Below are 26,794 nucleotides of genomic sequence, written 5' to 3'. Positions count from 1 at the left end.
GTGGGTGCTTAGAACATGTACAAGTTTTGCTCCAATACTCAGCATCCTTTGTAACTGAATGATTAATGAGCATGCAATATTTGTTTACTGCAGGAAATTAAGGTGATAAACAAAAGTATAATAACTTTTATTTAACAGAGAAGATCCTACAAGGGAAAGAGCAAGAAATCTAAGATGAGAACTGAAACCTAAGAACCACTTTATAAAATTTTTATGTTTTAGCGCTACTGCATAGGTGGATTTAAATTATGTGTTACTTACAAAAATTATTTGATATGAAAAAGGGGCACCACTTTCTCCTGTAAAAGGCAAAAAAAAAGAGCCCCCAAAATCAAAACTCCCATAGCTTCTGGAAAGAGGGTAAAGGGAAATGATACTAGGAAAAGGGTTCTGCAGAATTCTGGTTCTGCACAGAAACTCTCAGCTTGTTATAGTGAAAACCTCTCCAGACAAGACTAAGAAAAAAAGCAGTATTGACAAGATTCCTCTCATAGAATAATAATAAATAGAGGCCCTATGTCAAATGTCATCACAGCTAAGGTATCATCAATATCTAATTTCAAGACCTACTAACATAATTTGGCCTGCCTGTATCCCCATTTGTGAACAAATCTTCATTTGCACGCATTCTGATGTAAAATTAAATAAACTAATTATTATGAACATGCATACAAATCACAAAGAAAAAATTGTAGTAGGATTAGGGTTTGAAAAAGAGAGAGATGAGAGATGCTTAACCATACAGACTGAAAAAATATCAGCTGAGACCAGCAGTTAGCTACTATTTCCCTTTCTTTTTGCCTTAAAAAGTGACACACTGCATGTTCTTCTCTGGTCAGTCTTTAGTACAGTAATACTTCCAAAATATAAATCACATTTCGTTAATCAGAGAGACAATCAGAGGATCTTTGCAAAATTCTGAGAAAGTGTTGCTGAAATTGTAAACAACATTGAATTAAGCAGATTCATAGTTTTTTATCTTGGCCTCAACCTTCATTTAGTTTTCTTAAAGAAATGGCACATGAGAACCTATCGTATGTTCTCAGCCATCTGGCCTATGCCTCCTTCACTGAGAGTTTAACAGCTGTAAAAACTTCAGATAAGAATACACACACACAATCAAGTAATGATAAAAATATGAGAAAAACCCTAATGTATTCCCAAGTCTGGAATTTTCTCAAAGCAAAAGTGTTCACAGCCTTGTATTACAGAAGTACTATGTGCCTTCAGGAAAATAAATTGCTTTTGGTTATTTCAGGATTTAAGGCGGCATCTCTAAAGTCATCAAGACTTTTCAAGAAAGAAGCATTTTTGTTCATTTCTCTAATTAATTTGATTTCTTCCTTGTCTCTAAAAAAGTATGTATCTGTTAAGACACAAAAAATAATAATAAAAGGTGGAAGGACGTTGCCAGCCCAGTGTCACCATCTGCACTATTTTTATGGCCGATGCAGCCCATGTTCAGATGGCCAGTGTGTGTAAGAGAAAAAATAAAAAGCTTCACCTTAACAACCATGAAAATTATCTTACTTATCTGTGAGCAACCCATAGGCCAAAAAGTAGTCAAGGTAGGTCTATAGACTTGTAAAATAGTTGGAACAGTTGCAAAAAACGTATTTTGATGCTTTAGGTCTGTTTAAAAATTTACTGCCTCTCTTCAGTCAATCCCTGGATTTAAAAGAGAACTTTCTCATTTCCATTATTGACGTTTGTGTGGTATTTAAAGCAAAATCAGGGGATTATGACAAACTGGGATGTTTTATTCTGCCTTGACAGACTCCAAATGAACTATAAATGTTACACAATAACCATTTTTTCTCAGTTGGAAAATGAAATTTGTTTAAAAGCAAGATAAGACTGATTGATAGTACTACTGCCTTCTTAATTCTTCAATGAGAAACGTTATTTAGTGAGGCGCAGTGAATTTGAATACCCCTCAGGTATGCTTTCTCTAATTTTACTAATTTTTCCTCCATGCAGGAGGTTTTGTCAAATACAGACTTAACAAACCTTAAAGATTTAAAACTTAAAGAAAATTCAAGTCCCCATGAACATAGAATTGGTCTTAAAATATGATAATTGAGAGACTAAATGATATAAAACTTAATCCTATTACTCTAATTTAGATATGTAGCCTAACATCCTTTCCTTTGAATTATAATATCACTTAGATGCTGGCAGAGAAGAGGCTTAGATTTTAATTTAACTTGGATTATGAAAAACAGTTTGATGCCTCATGACGTTTAACTCCAGTCGGAGTAATTTTCTGCTTTCTCTGTCAGATTTTTTCATACCAAGAAACATTCCATACTTACTGGCTAAAAATACCAGTTGCTAAAAACACAAAAAGCCACTCCCTAAAATCAAAATTCCTAAATCATTGATTTTATGGAAAAGTGCATCTTTTAAGTATCTTTCATTGCACTACTTGACACAGAAATTAAACACTTTTGATTAATGAAATGCATTAACAACTTTCCTTTTTTCCTCTCTGCTTTAATGTATCCACTTCTGTAAAAAATAGCAGCTTAAACCTCTTTCCACAAATACTCAGCCAAAATCAATTCAGCCTCTACCTAAATTAAACTTCCATAACTTTCCCAGCTGGCAACCAACCTCTAGTCACAATCTAAATGACGTTCACGCCAACTTCAGAATTTTACATCATAGGCTTTCTTCTCCTTCCACTTTTATTAATAAGAAATGAAGTTCCCCTCATCTTTAGACATTAAGAAAGGTGTAACGGTATATCACATACTCTTCTCCTGGATACTCAATTTCTCCTTGTCTCTGCCTCCCTCTAGAGGATGTGGCAGTGGGGCGATCACCTATAATTGAATAAATTTCTGGCATATTTGTAATAAATGGATAATATATACAAATTTTTACAACTTGTTGGATACAGAGTTATCTAAGACTTGCTTTCCAAACTTTTCTTCACATCGCTATGATTGCTACCAGCAAGCTACCCAGCTACTTCCAGAGGAGTTTGTTGTATTCGGAAGAAGGTAATATGTTCAGTAGTTCCTGCTGTATTCTGTATTTCACCTGCAAATTAGTCAAGGTAGCACTATACTTTTTGGACTACTGAGCAGACAATACACTCAACATATTTTGTGTGTCTTTCTTTCTGGTTTTTTTTTGGTTTTTTTTTCATGTTCCATCTGTATAGTTATAATCTCAGGCATAATACATGCATTTGGGATCTCTGCTGACAGCTCCCACCATGCTGTTTCAATTAGAGTTTTGCCTTAGTAAAAGCAGCAGATTCAGCTTTCTGTCAGACGTGTCATAACAAAAGCACAGTTGCATCTTTCCTAGACTGGCAGTGGACAAGATTACATATTGTCAGCTATTACACTGTCACCTCTTACATCTCCCTGAAGGTTTTGTTCTTTCAAATGAAGCATCTGTGACAGCTGTGCCTGATTATTAGTGGAAACATTATGTAAATAACGTTCTGGATCTCACTGTGATGTGGCAACTCGTTGGGAACAAGCCAATTCTTGAAACGGTTGAACATCAAATCACATCGTTTCCTCTCCTACTCTTCATGCAATAGCTCAAGTTCCATTAAGTAGTCTTTAATGAAACCCAGAGAGTATACCTACACAAACTGTCAGCAAAGAGCATTTGCTTTTCAGCGCTTTAGTGCAGAATATAGCTGGCTTATAAAATCTATGTACCAGCTTGACTGGGAAAAATAAGTCACATTGCTAATCGTCTAAGGCATTAATGTTTTCATACAATTTAGATTAGGGTCTGAGTTCTAGGTGAGAGAAGCTTACATCTTGAGAATCACAGCCCTGGGAGCTCTGATTTTCCTCCTTTCTCAACACCGCGTGAAAAGTCTCTTTCTCAGCTGAGGCGTTTCGCTGGACATGGGGAAAAAAAAGAGAAAGGAAAGAGGTCAGATAAACTACATTGCAAGCAAGTCACATTTGAAAAGTCAGGGTAATGATAAAAGCCCAACAAGTCAGGTATTGCAACCTGTTAACTACTTCATACACTGCATTTTCAACAAATTTTATGAAGGGAATAAATGCCTGTGCATAATGCTTCCTGTTTCAGAATCTGATCCTGCTCAAGATCAGCAAATTATACACACAGCATATATAGCTGATTACTCAGCATGCTGCACTCATTTCTACACAGCAAAGGGAAGCTTGGTATATTTAGGTGAGGCTGTCTTCAATAAAGCGCTTTCACAGTGTCACCTTTTCAAGTGTTTACAGCATTTCCTACCTCTAGGAAAGTAGAAAACGGGAAAATTTCCAATTCTTATCCTCTTTCATTCTGAAAATATTCAAGTGTAATATTGTATCCTAGAAACCTTCCTCTTTTTTTCTCTCCCAAACCAAAACCCAAGATTTTTTGAGGTGTTTCAATTTTCATATGATTGCCTTACCAATAGGACCAGATGCTCTAACAGCCTTTAAAAAATCACTTGCCATAGCTGCACTGCTCAGAATCTTGCCAAGCCAGGGAGCACCAACAGGTCTGCTGCATTCCCTGTTTGGTTTCTAACTGATGAACACCACATCCCTTCAGCTATTGCACAACCATCATCACCAATTATTTATCATATTGTTAGTCAAAGCTGATCATGATCTGCACATCATGAGTTCTAGTTTAAAAGATCAACACACTTCTCTCAGTGTGTTTTTTTGACTTTGATAAGGAGTTCAATTCTTTCCTATATTAGAAAGAGTCTTACTGGATCTTTCTTCTTCCCATGTGGCAAAAGAAAAGTTTAGCTTAACTGCACAACTTTTGCTCTATAGTCAGCACTTGTCCATGAGAGATGCCAGTGTTGTTGACAGAACTGCTTGCCAGATGACCTGCCCAACACAAATATGGGTTCCATCAATGCACTTATTTTGTGTTACTTAGGCTGTCTTGTTCCTTTGGGATGGAAATGTCTTATTGTCACATCTAGGAAAACCAAATTTGCTCATGGATTTGTAGCACTTACTGTGAACAACTAGAGCAGTTTTATATGTAGCAAGTGCATGAAGTTGTCAGAGCTTTTCTGGGCAAGGTGCATAGTTCAAGAGCCAGAAACATCTCCTTTCCAAAGTTGGTTCTGTCTCACTGCTCCTGGAAGCCAGGACGTCTGTGTATCACACATGGGCACAGGCCAATTGCCATGTAATGCCTCACAAATAGTCCTTTTCCTTCCCCCGCCTCTTTTTTGAGCAGCTTTGATTCCATTTGCAACTACAGAAGTTCACAGCAGTGTTTTGCATTGTATGATAGAATTTTGACTTGTCCTCCTAGCCCTACAAATTTCAGACAGTTTAAAGTAACAGACATCACAGACAAATACATATTAACATCTACATATAGTATAAAGGAAATCATTGTATCACATTTCCTTATATCCTGACTCAAATCTTCCACAGTTCAACTCTTGCAGAAATAAACAAGAACTCCCTATATATTTTCATGACAGTGATGGTCATTTTATATGTATCATATCATAGAATCACAGACTGGTTTGGGTTGGACGGGACCTTAAAGCTCACCCAATTCCAACCCTCTGCCACAGGCACGGACACCTTCCACTAGACCAGATTGCTCCAAACCCTGTCCAGCCTGGCCTTCAACACTGCCGGAGATGGGGCAGCCACAAATACACATATGTTTGTCTGTGTTTACAGCACAGGTAACTAGTTTTTCTCTATCGCACAGTCAATATTATTCAACAATAAGTGTGTGAGACATTGATCAGTTTTTATTTCTATTTAATGCACATCTACAGAGTTACACTTATATAGGACAATTCTTCTCAAAAGGCTACAAATTCTGCAATGTACCTGATCCTTTAGCTTCTACATGCTGTTTCTAAAGTAAACAGAAGTATCCTTGATTTATCTTTTATTGGCACTATATATATTTAAGGTGGAAAATAGCTGCTTACTGGTGGTATACATCATGCTAACACTGAGCACAACAATCAGAAGTTTTGCATCTCACTCCCATTAGAAGTGAAAATTGTCAGATCATCTTTAACATAGATACCAAAAGACGATATTTTCTTTTCTTCACATTTCACAGGCATTTGTATTGGCTGTAATGGAATTCCTCCGAGTTAAACATTCATCATGACCTCAAATGGCTGAACATCCATCAAAGGGAAAGGACCTGTTCTTTCAAATAGATCATCAGGGATGACAGATGAGATATTTAGATGTTAATTTCCCAAATCACCCTTTTCATCACAATACTATGAGCGCAGAATTTTACCTCACATATGCAGCTGCCTCCCAGCAGGATATCATGCTGGACATAATATGTACATTTGTTTAAATTTTTCTGTGTTAAGTGTTCTGAGGTCCTTCCTCTCTTCAAAAAACTACTCTAAAAGAAAAAAAAGTCAAGAAGTCTCATTTGTCAAGATCTGGGGAAGATATCTTGAAGTTTTCAAGTGCTGTTTGAAGTATTCACTATTAGATAATTATTCTGCTGAAGTCAATCTCCTCGGAGGAAAAAACAAAACAGTTACTAACCACCTCAAAACAGTGGAACTTGTTTCTAATTGAACATCCTTTCTACATGAGAGCCAGTGCAGTGCTCCCTGAACTCCAGAGATCTGGAGGATGAGACCTGCTCTTAGAGCTCAGAGCGAAGCACTCACTCCAGGGGATTCTGTCACGAAGAATAGAAAACTCATAAACGTGCTTAAAGTAAGAAAGCAGCACAGAAACAGAAATGAAAATAACAATAGCTCACTTTCCTCTGGTAGTATACAGAATGTATTTGAATTTACAGTAGAGAGCATATAGTGTTTAAGTTGATACCCAAATGCCTCCAAGCCAGCTGCAAGAGGCTGGTAAAGGAGACAGGTTGGTCTTGCAGGAGAGCAGTGCCTTTCTCCAGAAGTAGCTGGAGAGCTATTCTAGGGATCTAAACAGGCAACAGATGCCAATTTAAAGCAATTCCCAAAATACCTAGCTATGCGCAAACAAAAAGAAGCCACATCTGTGTGTCACTGTGCTCTGAATTCTGCTGTTTTTTTTCCTAGCACAGATTATTTTGAAAGTCTTGCATATTTCTGACAATGTAAATACATGTTTTCTAGTAGAACCCTCACTCAACTATTTCAGTTGCCTCACTTCCTTGTAAAACTGCAGTTTCTCATTTATATTTCTATGAAGTTGAGAGGCAAAAACCCCTCGTGTATGCAATCCATTTTCTCAGGGTCAATGAGAGCAGCTCTGTGACAATTCATTGTGACTCAGTTTTCTACACAGAGCTAAAATGATGTATTTATTTCTCTTTGACTACAAACAAGATAAAGGATATCTAAGTTACATGCTTTGAGAAGATTAAGCAAAGTCAACAAAACAGATTTCTGATAAGATTATACAGCAGAGGGAGCTAAAAGTACCTACATTAACTGAAAACAAAACTTAGGAATACTGAGGAATCATATTGACCTTGTGAAACCCATAAATAATAATCTACAGTAAGCGCAAGACAAAACATCAGCATCTCCTGGTCACGCAGCAGACGTGCATATGTTTGCAATGAAGCATATGAGACAATTAAAAACTGAAATTATTAGAGTCAGCTGCTAGGTAAGGCTGCTCAGGAAAACTGAACACTTAGGAGAAACCCATACCTCACAGAAGTTTAGAACTTAGTGAGTCTAAACAGTTACAGTCAAAACTATATTTTAATCAATAATGACCACCATAAGAGAATCTAAGTCGTTCTAAGTAATGCCTAGTGCACCAGTACCCCACATGTGTGCATATGTAATCATATATAATACCTAAAGTATAGCATGATATATAAACTTGATATGAATAATATAGTAATTTATATATAATTGCATGTGTGTGTTCACAAGTATGAGAGAAGAAAGAGACAGCACCAGACTGCGATTAAATATGACCAGTCTAATTACAAAATTCATTTTTTAATCAGGTCATGCTTATGTCCTGGTTCTTATTCTTCCTAACTGACAAGATAAAATTTAATAAACCATGTTATATTTAAAGGTATATTTACAGTATTTAAGGCAAAAACCCTACCTGATTATTTTGTAAGTTCCACAAGGTGACAATTTCCTAAGAGTTAGAGAAACTGGTGGCTTTGGGGTTTTTTGCATCTATTTTTCTGTTTTCTTACAGAAGACAGTTGATTTTGAACCAGCTGTTACTACACTTGCCAATGTTTAGATTTGAAGGTCACTGCAAGTTCTCTAGAGCATACACTGTTCTTTTTTTACTGGGTTTGGGGTTTTTTTGGCAGTACCCATTTTATATTTTCAAATACTCTGTGGTTAACAGAGTAGACATTCACTTGCACAAAGGACAGTAAGGAAGCAATTTCCTGGTGGTTTTTTCATCATTATTATTTATTTTTACCAGGAGTTGAATGGCCCTTATGTCCTAGACTATTTCGTAATGATGATAACAGTGGCAATAAAAACCCCCAATTTGTAGATGGCTCATGATGGCTTACAGGAAAAAACAGAAAAATTAATCAAATAAACTATCCACTATGAAACATTTATTCTGTTCTAAAGTTGTACATGTCTTGAATGAAGTAGTTTCAAAAGTAAATGTTTATAATGTCCAGCCTATCAAGTACCCTAAATAGAAATAGAGCAGAGACAGACAATTCTACTCGCCTCTTTGCAGAGGGTGGAACAATAGGATTGACACCAATACCTTTTGAATTTGTATAGATGTGTAATAATCCAAGACCAAAACATTAAAAGGTATTTGATTACCCACAACTTTTTTAGTTTTTACTGGTTAAATGCAGCAATTCATTGTCCTCTTGTTTTATGCTTCACTCTTCTATGACTAGAATCTTTTGTATGAAAAAAAGTTAGGAAGAAAGTCAAAACAATAAAGTATTTTAACCATTAACAGAACATTTCAGTCCCATTTACATCTGTTACTAACTCTAAAGCTGTGAAAATCCCATGTACCAGCTCCCCCCCGAAACTCTACTGGGCCTAAACAGCTTATGCTTAGACTAATTCTACTTCTATTTCACATCAACAGAGTGGAGAAAAATCACAACTGGCCAAAGAACAGCCTGAAATCTAGAACTTATCAGATAGCATTTTTTAAGGCTCTTATAGCCATGGAAATCTTTAATCACTCCCATTAGACCTATAAAAGACCTAATAACAGCCCAGCAAAATTTTAAGTGTGGGTACATTCTGACAACCTGTATTTGTTCTGTAAGATCACTGTGGCTGCCAGATTTTCTAGCTTGCACTTTTTTTCTGTGTGCCTCCTTAGGACTTAAAACCAAATTAAACAAAAAAGAAATTCATTTAAAGTGCAGTTTGATTCCAGTGATAAGACAACTAACCTATGTAAGTCTGAAATGTATAAATAGTCTACTATGGAGGATATTCAAGCATGCTCTGTGTACAAGGCAATTCGACTGCCAGACGCTGCTGGGTTATGGGAACTTGTGCAGTAAACAGAAAGATTCTTAATAGAAAACACTTCTGCAATTTTCTGCAGATAACAGAACTAAGACCTGCAACTATACGTATGAAACACTTTGTAAGAAAAGCTACTGAAATGTGAGGACAGATGGCATTGTGACATTACTCAAATGGCACTAAAATGAGTTTCCAAATGAGTCCCAATTACAAATGCACCTGTCCCCAGTAATTTTGTGTTAACCTAATGAAAACCACAACATATTAAGCATCATGAGTCTACATAATTGCTCATTTATTACCTGTAGTAATTTAGCCTATTGTTTACCCTCTCTATTTTAGTAGAGGACATAAATGCAAAGTGAATTTAAAGGGCACTTGTCTTACCTTCTGCCAAAACAGGTATTTCTTTGCTAAAAATATCCAAACTTGTTATTCGTACAGCAAACTCAGCAAAGTATGCCAACCAGGTTAAACTTTGTATATATGTGTGGATTTGTAAAATGAGTCCACGGAAATGGAAATTACATCTTGTCAGGAAAAAACAAAACAAGCTTTCAGTACTATCATCAGCAAGTGACACTGCATTAAGAGAATGCCAGTGGAGTTGGTAAAATATGTGCTTTATATAATTATCTGTGGGGATTTTGTTTGTAACCAGGTAGGTGTTCCCATAGCTGTCTACAGCTTCTGTCTCACTTTAATCATTTGGCTGATATGTAAAAGAGGAGGAAAATACAATCTGAAAAACATCTCCTACTTTAGGAGTATATACCAATATAGCAAAATTTGTGCCTTAAAAAAGAAAAATTACACCTCATACAATCCAGTTAAGAAATTTAACAAGTCCTATTTGGTCTCCTCTATTCCATCTGTAGGTGTAGCTTTTGTTAATCCTGACTTTCAGAGGTGACAGAAATGCTCTATTGCTATACAATTTATACAATTTGCTTTCTTGAAGTCAACTGGGCTATTGATACAAACATTTTCTGAAGGCTAGTGCTGCCTCTAACAATGTAGTGAAGTGTGAGCTGCATATATATAACACAGATTTTGAGGACAGCTGAGTGCTGTGGGAAAGCTGTTGATAACATATTAATGCACCGCCATTGCAGTTTCAGTGGAACCTGAGCAGGTTCAGTGCCATACAAAAATGGGTGGGATTCCTGTAAGACATCCCTTGCCTCTATTTTTTTTAATTCCCAAATGCAGCCTTTTTCTATGACCTTTCCAGTCTGATATTTCCCTTAGATTAATTTCTTACTCTGACACAGATTTTAAAGAAAGTTTGTGCAGTAGTGCTACAGGATTTCAGTCCTGAGTTCAGATCTCATGGCACTACGGTTAGGTCACAGGGTTACCACAAAGTTATGCTGCAGGCATTTTTATAATTCATCTGATAGTGTGCTGTTAAGGTCCACAGACAGCTTTTGCATAAATATCTCAAGAGAAGTGGATCCTAAAACCGTTATTTATATCACATAGGCACGTACATGCTATTGGATATATTTAAAAGCATAAAAATATCATTGCTAAACTGCTTTCAAGGCATTTTATTGCACCCAATACACCTAAACCTATATTACCTAGATAAAAGAAAAAGTAGAATAACCTCTAAAAAGGCCAAGAATAACATTTCTTACCGAATGCTCTATGTAGTTGGCCTAGAAATATAACTGGATTTGCCACATAGAACATCAAGACTATCTTGAATTATGGTGACCTTAAATGGCTTAGTAACAAACTTCTTGAATCTGTATCATTAATCGTTTGTATTTCAATTACAAAGTTGTAATTTGTTGTTTCTTTAAACTAAGCAAAAGAATTGGGGGCAACCTGAGAAATGACTGGGTTTGGGCATCGTAAAAGCTGTGTCTACTTTTCATATCCCATAATCATTCAAAGAGCAGTTTTGTGGGATATTATCTATGCTGCAGACCTAATACAAAGCACTTACAGATCAATATTTTCCTAACGTTTTTTTTTGGAAGGCAGGATTAGCTCTACGATATTTTGCTGCCTCCCACTATGAAAAGTGTCCTTCAAATCTTATTTCTGAGTACACTTTTGAAATCTGAAAAAGAGAGAGTAAACTCCAGCATGATTTTCAGGGTCTTCTATGGCTGTTTGTCAAGATGCTATATGAACTTTATTTTCAGGAGTCTTCTTAAGTATAAACAACAGATTTTAAAATATTCTATCTTATTTTATTTTAAAATATGTTAAACCCAGCACACCTTGAATACAACAGTCCTGAGTATGTATGTCGAGACTGCAGAATCCCCTGCAGTTCCTTTCAGTACCACCGGAACGTTCTGGCTGTTTTGGATATTATAGTTTTGACATACTCGTACTGTCATCTGCCAAGACCAACCCCAACTCATAAGCAATTTATCAGTCAGAGTACCTGAAGGATTACAAAGACAGATACAGAACACTATCTGACTCACCTATGCAAATCATAGCCTTAAGGTAGCTGAAAATTTATCACCTAGATAGTGCTGCTCATTCAAAAACAAAACCACTCCACCCCTATCCCAAAAACCCACATGATCAGCCCACTCCAACTCAGAAGTTAAGGATAAGATTTCAGAAAACATATAATGAACAAGGCAACCAGTGTCATATAAAAAAAAAAAATAAATTATAATGATGTGTCTGCATTCACTAACAGAGTTACCCACGCAAGGATGTCTCCATCTCATCTCCCTGTTCATCTCATCATAAATTGAAAGTTACTTATTTGGATGAGTGCCAAAGCGTGGACCTGATAACAAGCAGCATGCTGAAAATCGCTCTCCTACTCTGTTTTGCAGTAGACAGTGTCCCTTATTTCACAGGTGAGAAAAACAAAGTACCACATGGCAAACTGCAGGATCACTTAATTAGTGGAAGGAATAGAACTTTGTTTCATTCAGTTGCCCATGCTACATTTTATGTGGGCTACCCCACACAGGGACAATAAGTGAAAAAGCAGTTCATCAAACTTAAGAATATTGTGGTAAAATACAGGAATAATTCAATCTCCAAACAATTACAAGTATTCTTTCAGGCCCTAAACATGTGAAATTTTAGGCTTCCTTAGTCTTTATGTGCATTTAAAAGATGAAGATGGGAACAGATATAAATCAGGATGGCAAGATAAATGCAGTTTACATTCTGCATAGGAATATAAAAACTTTAGAAATACGCTATATTAAAAAAGCTTAAAAATTAAAACTATCCAACTGCAGAGCACAGGCTGTACATCATTCGCACAAGTACAATCCTGCATAGCAGACGGGGTCCAGACTTCCATTGGTGATACATGCTATCTACCACATCAGTATTCCACATTTCTCTAGAGCTCCTAGCACTTTAAGAAAAAAAAACCAAACCAAGACACCCACAACCAACCACCAAAACTTCTTCAATAAATAATATACACACTTTAATACCTAAATAATGCATTGGGAAAGAAGCTGGTTTTCTTAATTACTTTCTAACAGAGATTTAGGCTTGCTTGCTGTGCTTGGAGCTCTTGGATCAGCTTGTGTAATACAGAACATTGAATATTGCTGTAAATATTTAGGCATAATGTTACTGTTTGAGGATGAAGGCTCACCTTGACCAAGTTAAAATTTTTTTGGCACTTACGTAACCACTTTACTGCCTTTCAACAGAATTTCTATGTAAGTCAGTAACTTTGTTTTGAAGATTACTTCGAATAAAGTTAACTCACGTGCTTCTCCTATTTTGGGCTCTAAATTCACATTGAAACAATTTTATGCAACCCTACTGAGGCTAGTCTAATCTTAAAATCATGCTTTGGAAATGTTTCTCCACTTTTTTCTCCCACTTGACTTGCAGTGGGAGTTGAGCATTCAACTTTCTTTCTTTGCAGTTCTCTAGGGCAGTGCTCTGACACTCTGAGAGAGAAACCTGAAGGAATATGAACCACAGATTCACCAAATCACATGGTTTTTTTTCAATTGTCCCATAATTTGGAACTGCAGCTATACTAAACTTCATGCCAGTCCAAATTACGACATTATATTCACCACTGAAACAGAGAAGGCAGAGGTTGGTTACCTTGAGGTTATCATTTGCACAATTGAGCTCAAGTTCTCAAGTACTGATCTAGAAGTATTCCGGCATCTGTAATTTGTTGCACAGCAAAGGATGCCAAAATGTAAATAACTAATTTGCAATGTGTGGTCACTATAACATCCTGTATGCCTTTGGTATTCACTCATTGCTACAGCAGTTTATAATGAATTGCTGAAAACAACCAGACAAGCTGCAAAAATTGACGAGTGTGACATGCTACTAGATATTAAGTATCTCCTTTCGAACCTTCAAAGGGACAAAACAGTAGCTATAAAGGCCTCTTAACTACAGACAAAGCAAAAGTTTCTTTTTTCTGTACACTTTTTTCTGTATGCTTTTTCTGTATGCTTTCAGTTGATCAGTCTCCGAAATGTAATAGTTTTTCCATTACAATTTCCCAGAGAGACTTTGAACTCACACAACTAAGGGTTGTAAAAGCAGCATGAGTTATTCTGACTTGGATCCTTGATTTAACAAAGAAATAACAAGTAATTTAAACAGAGCAATATCAATATGAATCAGCTGAGAAGCTGGACTGTGTTTCTGTAAGTTACGCTATCAAGAAATTATAGTAAGTTCTTGATTTCAGTCTTGAATGTTCAAGAACTGTGCAGTTCTAACGCATTTTTCAGAATGAGTCTAAAATCAGAAAATTATCCTGTAGTTCTGATTGCATATAAGATGGTTTTAAATGCTGTCAGCCTATTTCTGGGTTTAGTGTAAATCACTTTATGCATGGATTTGTACTGATTTTTTCTAAACATGATTTTTACTTCCTTATATCACATTCCCTAGAAAGACCAAAATACCTTACCAGAAAATACTTGTTTTTAATGAACTTTCAAATTTGGCATTTGGTTTTCCTATTTACCCTTTCTATGCCATGTTCTTGTGTGAACTCCCTCTAATGAGCGCACAGGTATCATGGTTACCAATTCTGAATACAAGTATAAAACCTGCTTTTTTATTATTTATTTATTTATTTTATTTAACCAGGAAGCATTCCAATCCCGGGGATGATTGTCCCCAAGTGATACAGGTATCATACATTTTATGATGTACCCTTCAATGGATTTAAAGTAAGTTTGACATTTTCAGAAAGCATTTTTTAGCCTGGATGAAAATATCATTGAAATAAATTTACCAGGCAAATCATCTTTTCTTCCCTGAAGGTGAAACTGCTGCTTATCAGACATGACAAGATTCATAAGCTCTGTTCGTCTCAAGTTCCCATTTTTACATATGAACACATATTCAAGTAATCACACACATTTATATTCACTTAAAAATACTAGCCTGCCATATCAAAATGTGTATGTAAATTTAATGATAATAAAATAAAAACCACCAGCAAGCTATACATCTGTAGTTATGAGTTGGTTAGTTTGAGAAGGAAGAAAAAGCAAAGGAAAGGATACTTAAGAATGGATGCTATCATAAAAAAAGCCTTCTATAATACAGCTCAAGTGCAAAGGGTAAAACTCTGGACTGACTAGGGTTCTCTGACAACCTATTTCACAGTAGCAGATCTCAGTGGTTTTATAATCACAGATGATGCACAGATTTAATACAATGAGGTGTCAGTGTGTGTAAGAAGAGGATTGCAGAGCATTATTTTCTCTGACATTTTCATGGCATATGTCAAGTGCAGAGCAATGTGAGGGATGTCTATTAAAGAGGCAATATAACTTATTCAAGCCCTTTTCAGTACGGAGGACTAAGTGCTGGTTCTCAAAAGGCTGAAGCACGAAATACTGATAGATTTTACAAATAGGAACTTTAAAAAACAAAATCTGTGTGAGGTCTATTCCATGTTTCAGTCAAATATCAAAAAAACTAATTCTAATCTCTACACTGTATTCCCATTTCCTTTGCTTCACTGCAGTAATACCTGTAAAATCAAGGAGACCTCAAATGCTTCAAAGGTTCTGACCCTACAACACTCTTAAACACAGGTATAGTGGCTTGCTCAGCCTTACCCTTCAGTACACCTACACTTTTATGACGTATGCACAAACCCTTCCAATGCGAAGAGAAGGACAATAAGAACAAGACAGTCAATTTTACAGCCACATCAACTAGGAAAACTGTGCTCCTGAGCTCCCAGAGTGAAACTCAGTCTGTATCACCTACAAGAATCTACTCTCCTGAAGAACCCAGAACCAGTGATCTTAATCTAAATGAGCACTAATATCCCCATGTGCTGTTATTAATTAAAACAGTGCTTTGTTTCCAGAGGTAGTAACTTTTCGGAACGAAGGATTTTCCCTATAAAACAGTTATTAAGGAACCGACAATCATTATTATTTTAAAAGTAGTAATGTGAGATCTAGTTTTATAATTCTACCCTGCTTTCTGAAATTATATTTCAACTTTAATTACACACAGAAAGATGACTAATTTTTGGCTTCAGCCTCTGTACTATCAGCGACTATCAATAGCTGCCATATAAAAATTTGCTATGAGCTAGCAATTCCTGTTTATATTTCAGGAAGGCATTCTGGAATTTAAGGAGGACATTGAAGTGTCCATCAGTCATTCTTCTGTAAAACTTCCTTTATAATTGAAAAGAAATTTCCATTTAAAGAAATCACAGATTTCTTCTACATCTATTGAATCAGCTGAATATATGAGCAAAATGCAACCCCTCAACACAGGTGTTAATTACTGCATATCTTGACTGTATTAAAATGCTTGAATTTATTGAACCAAAACATTTTTCATATTTTTTTTTCTCATGTTTCTCCTAAACTGCCCTTCCCAACTTGCATGATTGGAAAATTCCCTACGTTGGAATATGGCCTACTATCACTCCTATAGATCCCTTTTGTCAAATTTGATTTGGGTCTCCCAGACTGTTCTGTTTCTGTATCATTATTTTTCACTAAGAAGCCACAATAAGCAAAAACCATCTTACTGCTTATTTCTGTATTACTACAAACTTACTATCAGCACCTGACAGGTAAGTAATCCTATGAATTAGCATCCTCCCTTGTTTCAGATGCAAATCCATCTTTCTTATAAATTTATTATGCAAACACAGTCCATTTAACAAGTGATAGACAGGATTTTGTTCCTCAGCAAAAAAAGTAGCTGTTTCCCAACTTTTAAACAAAATTTAATGACATCAGAAACAGGCTTAGAATTGTCCTCAAAATTCATCCTAATCTTTCAATGAATTTAAAATCCTCCTTAGTTACAGGGTGATGTTCTGACAGGACAAACTTCCACAGATGTTTAAAAAAAAGAACAAGATAGATAGAAATCCTACCTTGGTGCTTGTCACTTGAAATGGAACTTTTGAGCCCTTTGCAACTGGGGTTGTCAGCTTCTCAGCTGGTTTTGCAGGGATTAGATTCCTAGCAGGAGGCTGACTGTGCAGAACAGAAGACAGGCAAAGCTGCACAGTCTCCTTCAGAGCTTTCAGCTGTGACTCCTGGGAAAAAGAAGAAAATACCAGTTCTCTAAGATGTATTATTATGAACAGAATTGCTTGCTTTCTCCCTCTGCATTAAACCAAACATTTACAAGCAGCTGCTGCTGCTGCTTATTCGTGGAAGAAATTCAGGCTGTTTAAACCACGTTTTTAATACTGTTAAGTTACTGTGCCTTGCACCCCTAACTCTAAGTCACTGCACTCTTCCCTTCCTCCATGCAATTTTACTCACATTGGTTATTGCAAATAATTATTACATACTATTTTCTCTGAAAACAATAATACAATCTATAAAATGTCATAGACTGTCCAGCCTTTTACATATAATAGTTACAGAGAATTAAACGTTCCCAAGTACTGCAAAGACATAGAGTTTGCATAAAACTTTGTTATAACATTCACCCTAATTGGTGTTTTTCCACAAGTTATAAAGATTGATTTTAATCCAACAAAGATGACTTCCCCCATGAGCATCTTATGCCGTTGCGGTGCATAGCAAATAAACCATAGATGTTTTCAACTAAATTTCAAAGATCTTTTTTTAAGATTCATAAATCAAGACATACCATGGCAAAAGTTGATGGAAAATACAGGTATGAGTAACATTACACACTACATACTGCATGCATGAAATCTTACATATACAACATAAAAATATTTCAATGGCATTTGGCACACATCACCTTGTTTCATTTTTTTGTTAAACAAGTACTCTTTAGAACCTGACAAATATTCCATGTTTTACATCAGATAAACTTCCCCTGAACTGGGACCAGGGAATGTATTTCCTAACTCGGAAAACCTGAAGTTTTCTTTAAAAATAAGCAAACAAAACCAGTTAGTAGGGTACATTTCAATGGTAGGATCAAAGACAACTATAGAAAGTCTAACGCGCAGCACAATAAGGAAAATCAAAGAAATAGGAGATAGAATGAAGTTTGGTTTATTTGCAAACAGACAAAACCAGATGTCTTTCCCTTAAGATGTATGCAGTGAGAAGGAATGCTGGATTATGAAAGAGGGCAGACTCTGCATGAATTACTTACTAAAATATATATGAACCTTAAGTCAGACTGATATGTCTCTGACCTAACGGCAGTTGAAAAGTGAAAGGATTACTTCATCCATCTCAGGCATCTTTTAATTTCTAATTGACTTCTTCCACGTAATATGTCTTCTCCCCTACCTTTTCAAGAAGTTACTGCATAGAGAACATAAATCACCATCTAACATAGTCAAAATAAGCTTGAACGCCAAACCGGTGGCGGTAGCAGACTGATTTTTCTTGAAGATGTGGACTCAGCCATTACAGCACTATATGACCCTTGTGCTCCCTGTGAATCACACTGATTTGAAACCACAGTTCTCTGATCCAGACATCCCTCTGGATAATTTCTCATCCTCTCATCTCCCACACCCGCCACTTAAGACGTGGATGGACCACTGACTGTCTCTTTTCAGTACAAAGGTCATAAAGAAAAGCTCTTAACCAGGGGAAAAGGTTAACTTAAATGGTTATTGCTCTGTAGTTAGAACTAGTCAAATGTGTATTTCTGGTCTGATAATTCTCACTGGCATGACCTTTATATTTTTCCTTCACTTGCACTGGTTTTCTAACACCTGCTTGCCATTTTGCAGTGTACAGATTGACTCCATGATGATTTACAAGAAGGTGGTGTCAGGCTTCTGGTAAGCCTACGGAACCATAACTGAGCCCTGAATTAAAATCCTATCATTTTTAATAGGAAAGAAACAGAGGGTCAGAGAAGTCAGTTGCATGCACTGCAAATCCCCTTTTAATCTGCAGACAGAATCCCTTAAGAGCAGTCTCATTAAAAATTCCTGACATCATATCTTCTTTGCTTTTTCCTTCACAACTGCCTGCATTATAATGAATAACTGCATTTGGAGGATATTTGGGGCAAGCATTGCTCTCTTGCCACTGCCACAGACGGTGTATTGGCACTAGTGAGAGACCTTGCCTGTGAGTGTTATATGAGCAAAGAAGGAGTGTGCTTGGTTTTTAAATTAAGATGTGGAGCAGTTCAGTTCAGTGGGCTAACAAGAAACGTGACATAGCACCAGACACACACAGAGGTTTGAATAATGCTGCTGTGAGCACTGCTTACGCAGATCACATCTTGCAAGGCTGGATGCAAACCCTTACTACTCAAGAGGGTGATTACAGTGATGACAATATGGAAGATGAAAGAAAAATGCTTTTAGTGCAAGAGGCAAACTTTTCTTTAGATGTCTAATGGAAGCTGAAAATACCAGGAAGCCAAACAAAAAAGAAGTAATCTTTGATACCATAATGAAGTTGTTTTCCTTTCTGATAAACTGCTTCCCTATTGCATGACATTTTCTTCCCAAACAACAGAGATACCAACCCATTTCTATACTGCATCCTCCTTGGAACTATAACTAAACCTTAAATAAAAATCATATTGGTTACACATTCTCATTAGCGTACTTTTCTTCATAAAGAATTGCATCACTTGGCTTGCTGTGGGTTTTTGAGATGTTTGTAATTTGATCCCTCTCCTCTTAAATAACTTTGCAGTGGTACTTAACTCCATGCATCATAATTAGTTCCACAGATTTCAATTCATTACTCCAAGGTACATGCCATCAAGTATGCATTTAAATCATTGCAAGACTTTGATTTATGTTTGTCAAATTACACTGGAACATTCACAGCTGATAAACATGCTTACATTACAGTACAATTCTTACTTTGTCAAGGGCGGCCTTTTCCAGTTCATCTTTTGCAACTGCTAGTTTTTGCTCCAGATCTGTTAGCTGTTGTGCCTGTGGGAATAAAGAGGAAAAAGCTGATGCAATCTACAATGCATTTTCCCCCACCTTTAATTTTTCATGCAGTGCCTGTGAGAGAGGAAAGGATATAAATTTTACAAGTAATATATATGAAGTGGGTCAGAATTGCTTGCAAAAAGACCAGGCCTCAAGGGACTATTTTTTTTCCTGAGAAAAAAAGTGAGTTTTTATGTGGAAACTGGGCTCAAATCTGCTCCATTTATGTGAATTCAAGTTCAGTCTAATTTCAGTGTCAACAGCAAAAGTAATTCCACACCACAGAGTATTTAGAAATATGCCGCAACATCTTTATGGAAAATTCAAAGCATTCATTCAGTTTCTATTATTTTATTCATTTAGCTGACTTCTATCTGCAATTTGAACTTCTGTTTTCTAGTTTTCAACATTGAGATGCTAACATTAATGTAACTTGGCATAAACAGAGAAATTAGAAAACACTCATTCATCCATGTAGACACCTTACAAAAGGCTACTATCTGCTGGTATGCATGGGGTGAACTCCAGAGTTGTTTCTCCATCTACTTCCCTGGAGATATGAAAGGAAAATTCAGGATAGCTAGTTACTCAGCTGCATAGGAAGAAAGCATTTTGGTTCAAGCAGCCTGCACCTGTGCAGAAGGGCTGTTGGCTTTTTATGATATAACATTATTTTCCTCCTTAGTTCTTCAGAAGGAAATCTGGCTTTTTTACAATGTATAGACAATGTCTTGAGTGCAGGGGTTCAGAAAATGCTTTTAAACGCTCAGTAAGTAAAACCAATTATTCCCTCTCCCTTTCCCTAAGAGCTAGGTATACTCAAACACACCTCTCTTCAGAGAAATACAGTCTTTGCATGAGCTTTACAAGTTAGAGAAGTAGGAGCTCCCAGATTCCTGCAGTTCTTAGCCCTGTCATTAATAACGCATTACTATGCAACCAAAAGGAGTAAGGTACAGGTTTCTTTCATTATTGTAGTTGCAAACACTAGTCCACTTGTTGTTTTCCATGTTTATGAAGGTAACCATAGAGAAAGACACTGGACTAAGTAGTTTTCTTTTCTCTCTGAAACTCTGATTAGGTAATACATATTTTGTGCATATGGAATAATTGGATAAAGTTCTCATTTCTCAGTTAAAGAGCAACACATTGTACTTTTGACCAAATATTTCAAACACCCTTCCCCCCAGCATCACCCCATGCTCATCATGTCTGTGAAGTTCATCCCCAGCCAGATACTATTTTCTTACCAGACTTTTCAAGATCACATGCCCTCTGCTGACTGTAGCCTAGTTTAATGTATAGCCTAGCTTAATGTTTAGTGTAAACCCCACTAAAATCTGTGTTGAGGCAATGACCAACATATCATAGGCCATCGGCGATGTGTATTACCTTAGGCAAGCCTGTAGTTGTCAGGAGATACCTCAAGTGACATTTATTGCACGAAGCACAGGCTGTACTGGCTGATTAAAATAACAAGAGCCTGGAATTTTCAATTCCCTGCTCATTTAAACTACTTAGTCACATTTTAAAACAGGATTAGGTGTTTATCTTCAGATTTATCAGATCAGCACAGATGCATTAGTTAAAACCATGTAGTTTGCCTCAAAGCAGAAGTCAACTCCTTGCTCAAGTATGGGGAAGTCTCTTGTGAATGCCCCTAATTTCCACTGCATCACATTTCTTACACCTGGTATCAGTCACTAACACACACACAACCCACACAGAATGCTGTTTTGGTTCCTCAGTCTGGCTACTGAGTATCCAGTACAGAATGAATCCTCCCATTTCATTAGAATTAGCAACATTTAACTGGACTTATCACTAGCCTGTTAGAGAAAAACTTACCAACATACAAGAGTTCAGTAATATTTGCATTTATTACTAAATATAGTACATAATACAGTCACAATAAACATGATTCCAATAAATATGGTCACGATAAACATTAAGCTTGTCTCTTTCTGATGCAGAAGCAGGTTTCACTGGGTACTAGAACCAGACCAAGTTATTTCTCACATCATCATTTTAGTTTTTGCTACTTATTAAACTGTTTTTACAGCACACTTACACAAGTTAGTACCACTGAAAATCTGGGTAGCTGACAGAGAGCAGGTAATGGCAGTTTTAGGTGACTGCTGCTTCTTTCTTTGCAGGGGAAAGTCTAGTGCTATATAAGACATTGTATTCAAAGAAACTGCAGCCACACCAAAAATCAAGCTGGAAGAAAAATCTTTAATTTCTGCTGCCATTATAAAGAATTAATATATTGTAGTAACATTGCTCGCATCAACAAAACCAATTCCAGCTTGTGGTGAAAGGTATTCTTCCACAGGACAGGTTCATATTTATTAATAAAATATTTCTGCTTGCATAATTTATTAAGGCTTATCCTTATTTTTGGTAACACTGTCGTATTTTGATGGACTTGAACTTTCATGTATATTTATTTTATTTCATAGATTACTGAGCCAATAGGTCAGTGATATCAACACACCTGACATCAAGTAAAAATAAAATCCTAGCATTAAATATGTATTTTTCATGAACCACTCACTTGAAAATAGTGATATTTAGTAACATCTTAGTCCTGAAACGGCAGAATAATACCACATCCCTGGCAATTTTCAAGGCCAGGTTGGATGAGGACTGGAGCAACCTGGTCTAGTGGAAGGTGTCCCTGCCCATGGCAGGGGGTTGGAACTATATGAGCTTTAAGGTCCCTTCCAACACAAACCAGTTTGTGATTCTATGATTGACTAAGTGATGTTTAATCACACGTTAAATAGATTGGATATTGCAAACTCCATTTTTTTCCCCACACAAGCCTTAAACAAATGTTTAAGGAAAAAAAGATAAAATATTTACTCAACAACTTTTGAAATTGGAAACCACTTAATCAGAAACTGGAATAAATTATCTGGTAAACACAATTCCATTGTGCTTCTTCTGTGTTATTTGTATCCTAAAGAAACAGAGACCTATGCTTCTAAACTGCACTGCTTATTGTAGCTCAGGGTGTTAAATGTAACTGAAAACGACACTTTCTGGCAGCTATTTAATCCAGACATTCGGCAACATCTGCATAGTATTTCAAGCACTTGCAACAAGAAGACACGTCAGTTAAAACCATCATTTCTGCAAAGCCCACAGCTTGTACATTTTCTTAATGCTCATTAGTGCCACAATACTTATTTGTAACTATTCTAGATGTACATTAAAAAAAAAAAGGAAATGAAACTTCCTTATTAGCTCAAATTTCACTTTTCCTTCCCCAACCCTCATGTGTTTCCTTCATCTATAACTCATTACAATGAAAGCAAACTGGCAGTTTGCTAGGGTTTTAATGAAGTACTCAACCTTTAACTAAAGGAAAGTAATTGGTTTCTCTGCAGAAATGTGTTATAAATATATGCATGAAGAGCCCCCTCACTGACCTTTGCGCCTGGTCTCCTGTAGGGGATTTTCCTGCCTTCTGATCAGGCCAGAACACCTTTGCTTGTATTGTAGCACTTATCATTTCCAATGGAAAACCAATCCACATGATCTCCTACCTACTGCTCTCTCTTTTCTAAGTCAGTCTTCTTTAAACAATTGTCTTGCTTATTTTAGCATTAAGAGAACAAACACTGAGGGGTAAGCATTTTAAAATTCCCATTAGGCATGCCAGAACATTCCACATCTCCACCAGCAGTGCACAGGAAACATTTAATTCCTCTTTTTGGGAGAGGATTAGTTCACATATGGTTTTCATGCTACATGTTTAAACAAGACAAGGCTTTGACTCATCTTTCACCTTCATATTGGGGGTTGGAACTAGATGATCTTAAGGGCCTTTCCAACCCTAACCATTCTATGACACATGTCTTTTCTCCATCCATTTTTTTTTTCCTGAGATTTGAAATTTGTCAATATTTTATGTCACAAAGTTTCTAAACTTTTCAATCCTACTGGGCACATACAAAACCATTATTATAATGAAAACATTTGGAAAATGTCAGCCAAAACCCAAATCAATTCCAATTTGATATCAGTAATAAACCTCTCCTCATTTTTCAGTGGGAGCTGGACCAGGTCAGTAAGTTGATTGAGTAGATGCACTGGTTACTGCTGCTAGTAAACTTTAGTAACCTTGTCTAACACAGTAACTCAGACATAGCTATTTTGGACTACATTACTGCCTAATGCAAGTCCAAGTCCTTAAGGTCACATTCTCAGGACCATATAGAAAATTTTAAACTTGGATTTTTCAGTTCATTAAAGAAGTTACAAAGATTTTTCTTGCTCACAACTGCGTTGTAAAATACGCACTGTCAACCAATTAATAGACCTGAATTACTAAGTACTGAAATGATATTCACATTTCACAAGTCTGTGATTTCAAAAACTGCATGAAACTATTCAAAGAATAGAACAATAGAAGGAGATTTGTTTCAGTAAGGATGTAAATTCATTATGTCATTACAGAATTTATGTCCTTACTGGGAAATACCTATGAGGACATCCCTCCACCTTCTTTACATCACTTATTTCTTCATCTTAAGAAAAAAACCCACGTCCACAAACACCCTGTAAGTATTTTTCAGCAGCAATTCTGTCTAGATCTTTAGATCCTTCCTGTGTTGCCAGCATAATGTGCTAGCATTAACATATTAGTAATGATTATATCATAGTAACAACATCCAAAATGCTAACATACAGCATTTGAAATGAAAACATGCACCAGGAAAAAGATGCCAATGTAGACAGTGACATCTACTTTCTAAGCAAAACACAGATAAAACACAGATAACCTAGATAAGACTTTCCACATAACCTAGATAAGACTTTCCACATACACTTTTTGTCAAGGTTGTGAAATCACACTGTATCAGCATTCATGGGAAAATAAAAAATACCTACTACTAAAGAAATCAAATTAAAAATAATAATCTTGGGCTTCATGAAAACAAGGAGTACTCACCATAGAGTGACAAAAGACCATCTACCAGAAGATGAGGAAATAGTAGCTATCCTAACTACGTTATCTCAACAAGATAGCTATCTGAAAAGTAGTCATGGCATCTCTTAGCACCCAAATATCCCCTACAGATATTTATGCAACATCCCTAACATATTTTACAAAAATCAACTAACCAAATCTCAATTTCCTGTCTCTGCCAGGGGCCTCGACTTCTACTGAGAAAAACTGCTCTATAATATCCTGTCTTAAAGCATTTTTCTACATCTAGTAAGTAGCCAGATGTAATCACAAATAATTAATAATAACCTGAAAACCAAAATCATATATCCAGTGGGCAACAAACAACTACATATCTAAAATGTGCGAACACATTGACTTGATCAAGGAATAAAAATCTCCAAGTGAATAATGAACAAAAACATTATTTAAAAAAAAAATTAAATAAACATCATAAGCCTTCTCACTTGGAATCAAAAAAACCTCCTAGCAGTTTCTAAGACTGAGCTACAACATCTAGTAAGAGGTCATCAATCTTTCTATCTGGCTTTGCACAAACGAATGTATATAAACAGAATCAGAGCATGAAATATAAACCACTCTCTAAGTTCTGTGCTTGTAGACAACCGGATCTACATGTTTAATCATCAAATCACTGCATCTATTACTCACAAATGTTTAGTACTACTAGCACAAAGATGATCACCCCTGAGCTAAAGATGAAGATAAGCATTTTGCAATACCTACAGCCATGATGCTGTCACCTTCACTCAAAGATCTTCACTAGAAGAGAACAAATCATAATTTGAAATAATTACTCAAAATAGTACTACCAAGACCATCTCCCGAGATGTGGACAAATTCCTTGAAATCTTTCATAGAATCCTAGAATACCAGGTTGGTAAGGACTCTTATCAAGCTTATGCACCAGGCCTCCCAGGCCCCTTTCCAGAAAGCTGCCTCCCAGCTGGGTAGATCCCAGCCTGTGCTGCACTCCTGGATTATGCTTGTCACTCCTGCAGGGTGGCTCTTCCTTCCAAAATGTCCACTTCCTCGCTTAGTTTGGTATTGTCAGCAAACTTCATCAAGGTACACTTGATGCCATCTTTCAAATGACTTACAAAAGTATTAAACAGTGGTGCGTTTTGGTGAGTTGATAGAGGATTTATTTTCATTACCATCTCCACCTCTTTTCAACCAAATTTAAATGCCATGGTAGACAGAACATGGTGTTGGGTTTTTTCTTTCCATGTGGTCCTAAGCTTTTAAACAAATTGCCTTAGGCAAAAGATAATTTTTCTGTCTAATACAACTGACCAATTACAGATTGATAACAGTTTTCACTTCATTGTTTTCTGTTCATCATGGTTGTGCATCATCACTTTTATTGCTTTATGAAGTGGTATTTGGCTCTAAGATCATTTTTTCCTACACACTCAGTAGAATGGGTGAAGAATCTGAACACCAGAAAAGAATAGGTGTGATACCCATCTTCAGAAAGAGAGAAATTGAAGATTTCATGACTTATAGATCCATTAGTACAATATTAATTTTTTGAAACATGCTGAAAAGTATAATCAGGCTACCTCTCTAGGGGAAAAAGTTGTCTTTGGTATATGTACCATTCATGAACTCAACAGCAAACTAAACATATACTCATCAAATATTCTGCTGGCATCAAACCAGAACTCTGTGTATCACAGAAGATAGGACTTACTTAAATTTATCCTGACAAACCGGAAAAAATAGGATGACATTCACTAAAGACAAGTATAAGATGGTAAATACAGACAGGAATAGTCAATAAAACAAATATAGACTAGAGAACAGTAAGGATGACTGGCTTAAGATGATATCACCACTGAATGCGTCATAGACTCTGTGGGTACAGACTACAAAAATCCTTCTGCTCTGCTGAGCATGAATGAAATGTCCAGCTGGAGCTGAGTGATTTTAGGGCATTGCAAATGGACTTAGAACAAAGAAAACAAGCTAAGATGCGACTAACATGAGGCATTAATGGTATGTAAACCTGTACTGAGAAGCAAGACTTAGAATACAAAAAATCTACATA

At 36.4% G+C, this 26,794-nt stretch overlaps 1 protein-coding gene across 1 annotated transcript in view; it reads right to left on the bottom strand.

Annotated features, from left to right (window-relative positions):
* Positions 1 to 3,788: 3,788 nt before the first annotated feature.
* Positions 3,789 to 26,794, bottom strand: part of LUZP2 (leucine zipper protein 2) — a gene marked incomplete at both ends in the record, with an annotated part of 70,920 nt that continues 47,914 nt past the window's right edge. The window contains 3 exons of the mRNA XM_010016372.1: positions 3,789 to 3,875; positions 16,782 to 16,946; positions 19,683 to 19,757. Coding sequence (XP_010014674.1) covers positions 3,789 to 3,875; positions 16,782 to 16,946; positions 19,683 to 19,757 — 327 coding nt within the window. The remainder of the gene's footprint in view (positions 3,876 to 16,781; positions 16,947 to 19,682; positions 19,758 to 26,794) is intronic.

The sequence above is a fragment of the Nestor notabilis genome, unplaced genomic scaffold (assembly GCF_000696875.1).
Source record: "Nestor notabilis isolate BGI_N333 unplaced genomic scaffold, ASM69687v1 scaffold6656, whole genome shotgun sequence".
NCBI classification, from domain to species: Eukaryota; Metazoa; Chordata; class Aves; order Psittaciformes; family Psittacidae; genus Nestor; species Nestor notabilis.
The sequence above is the reverse complement of the archived record's forward strand: the minus strand, read 5'-3'. Positions and strand labels throughout refer to the sequence as shown.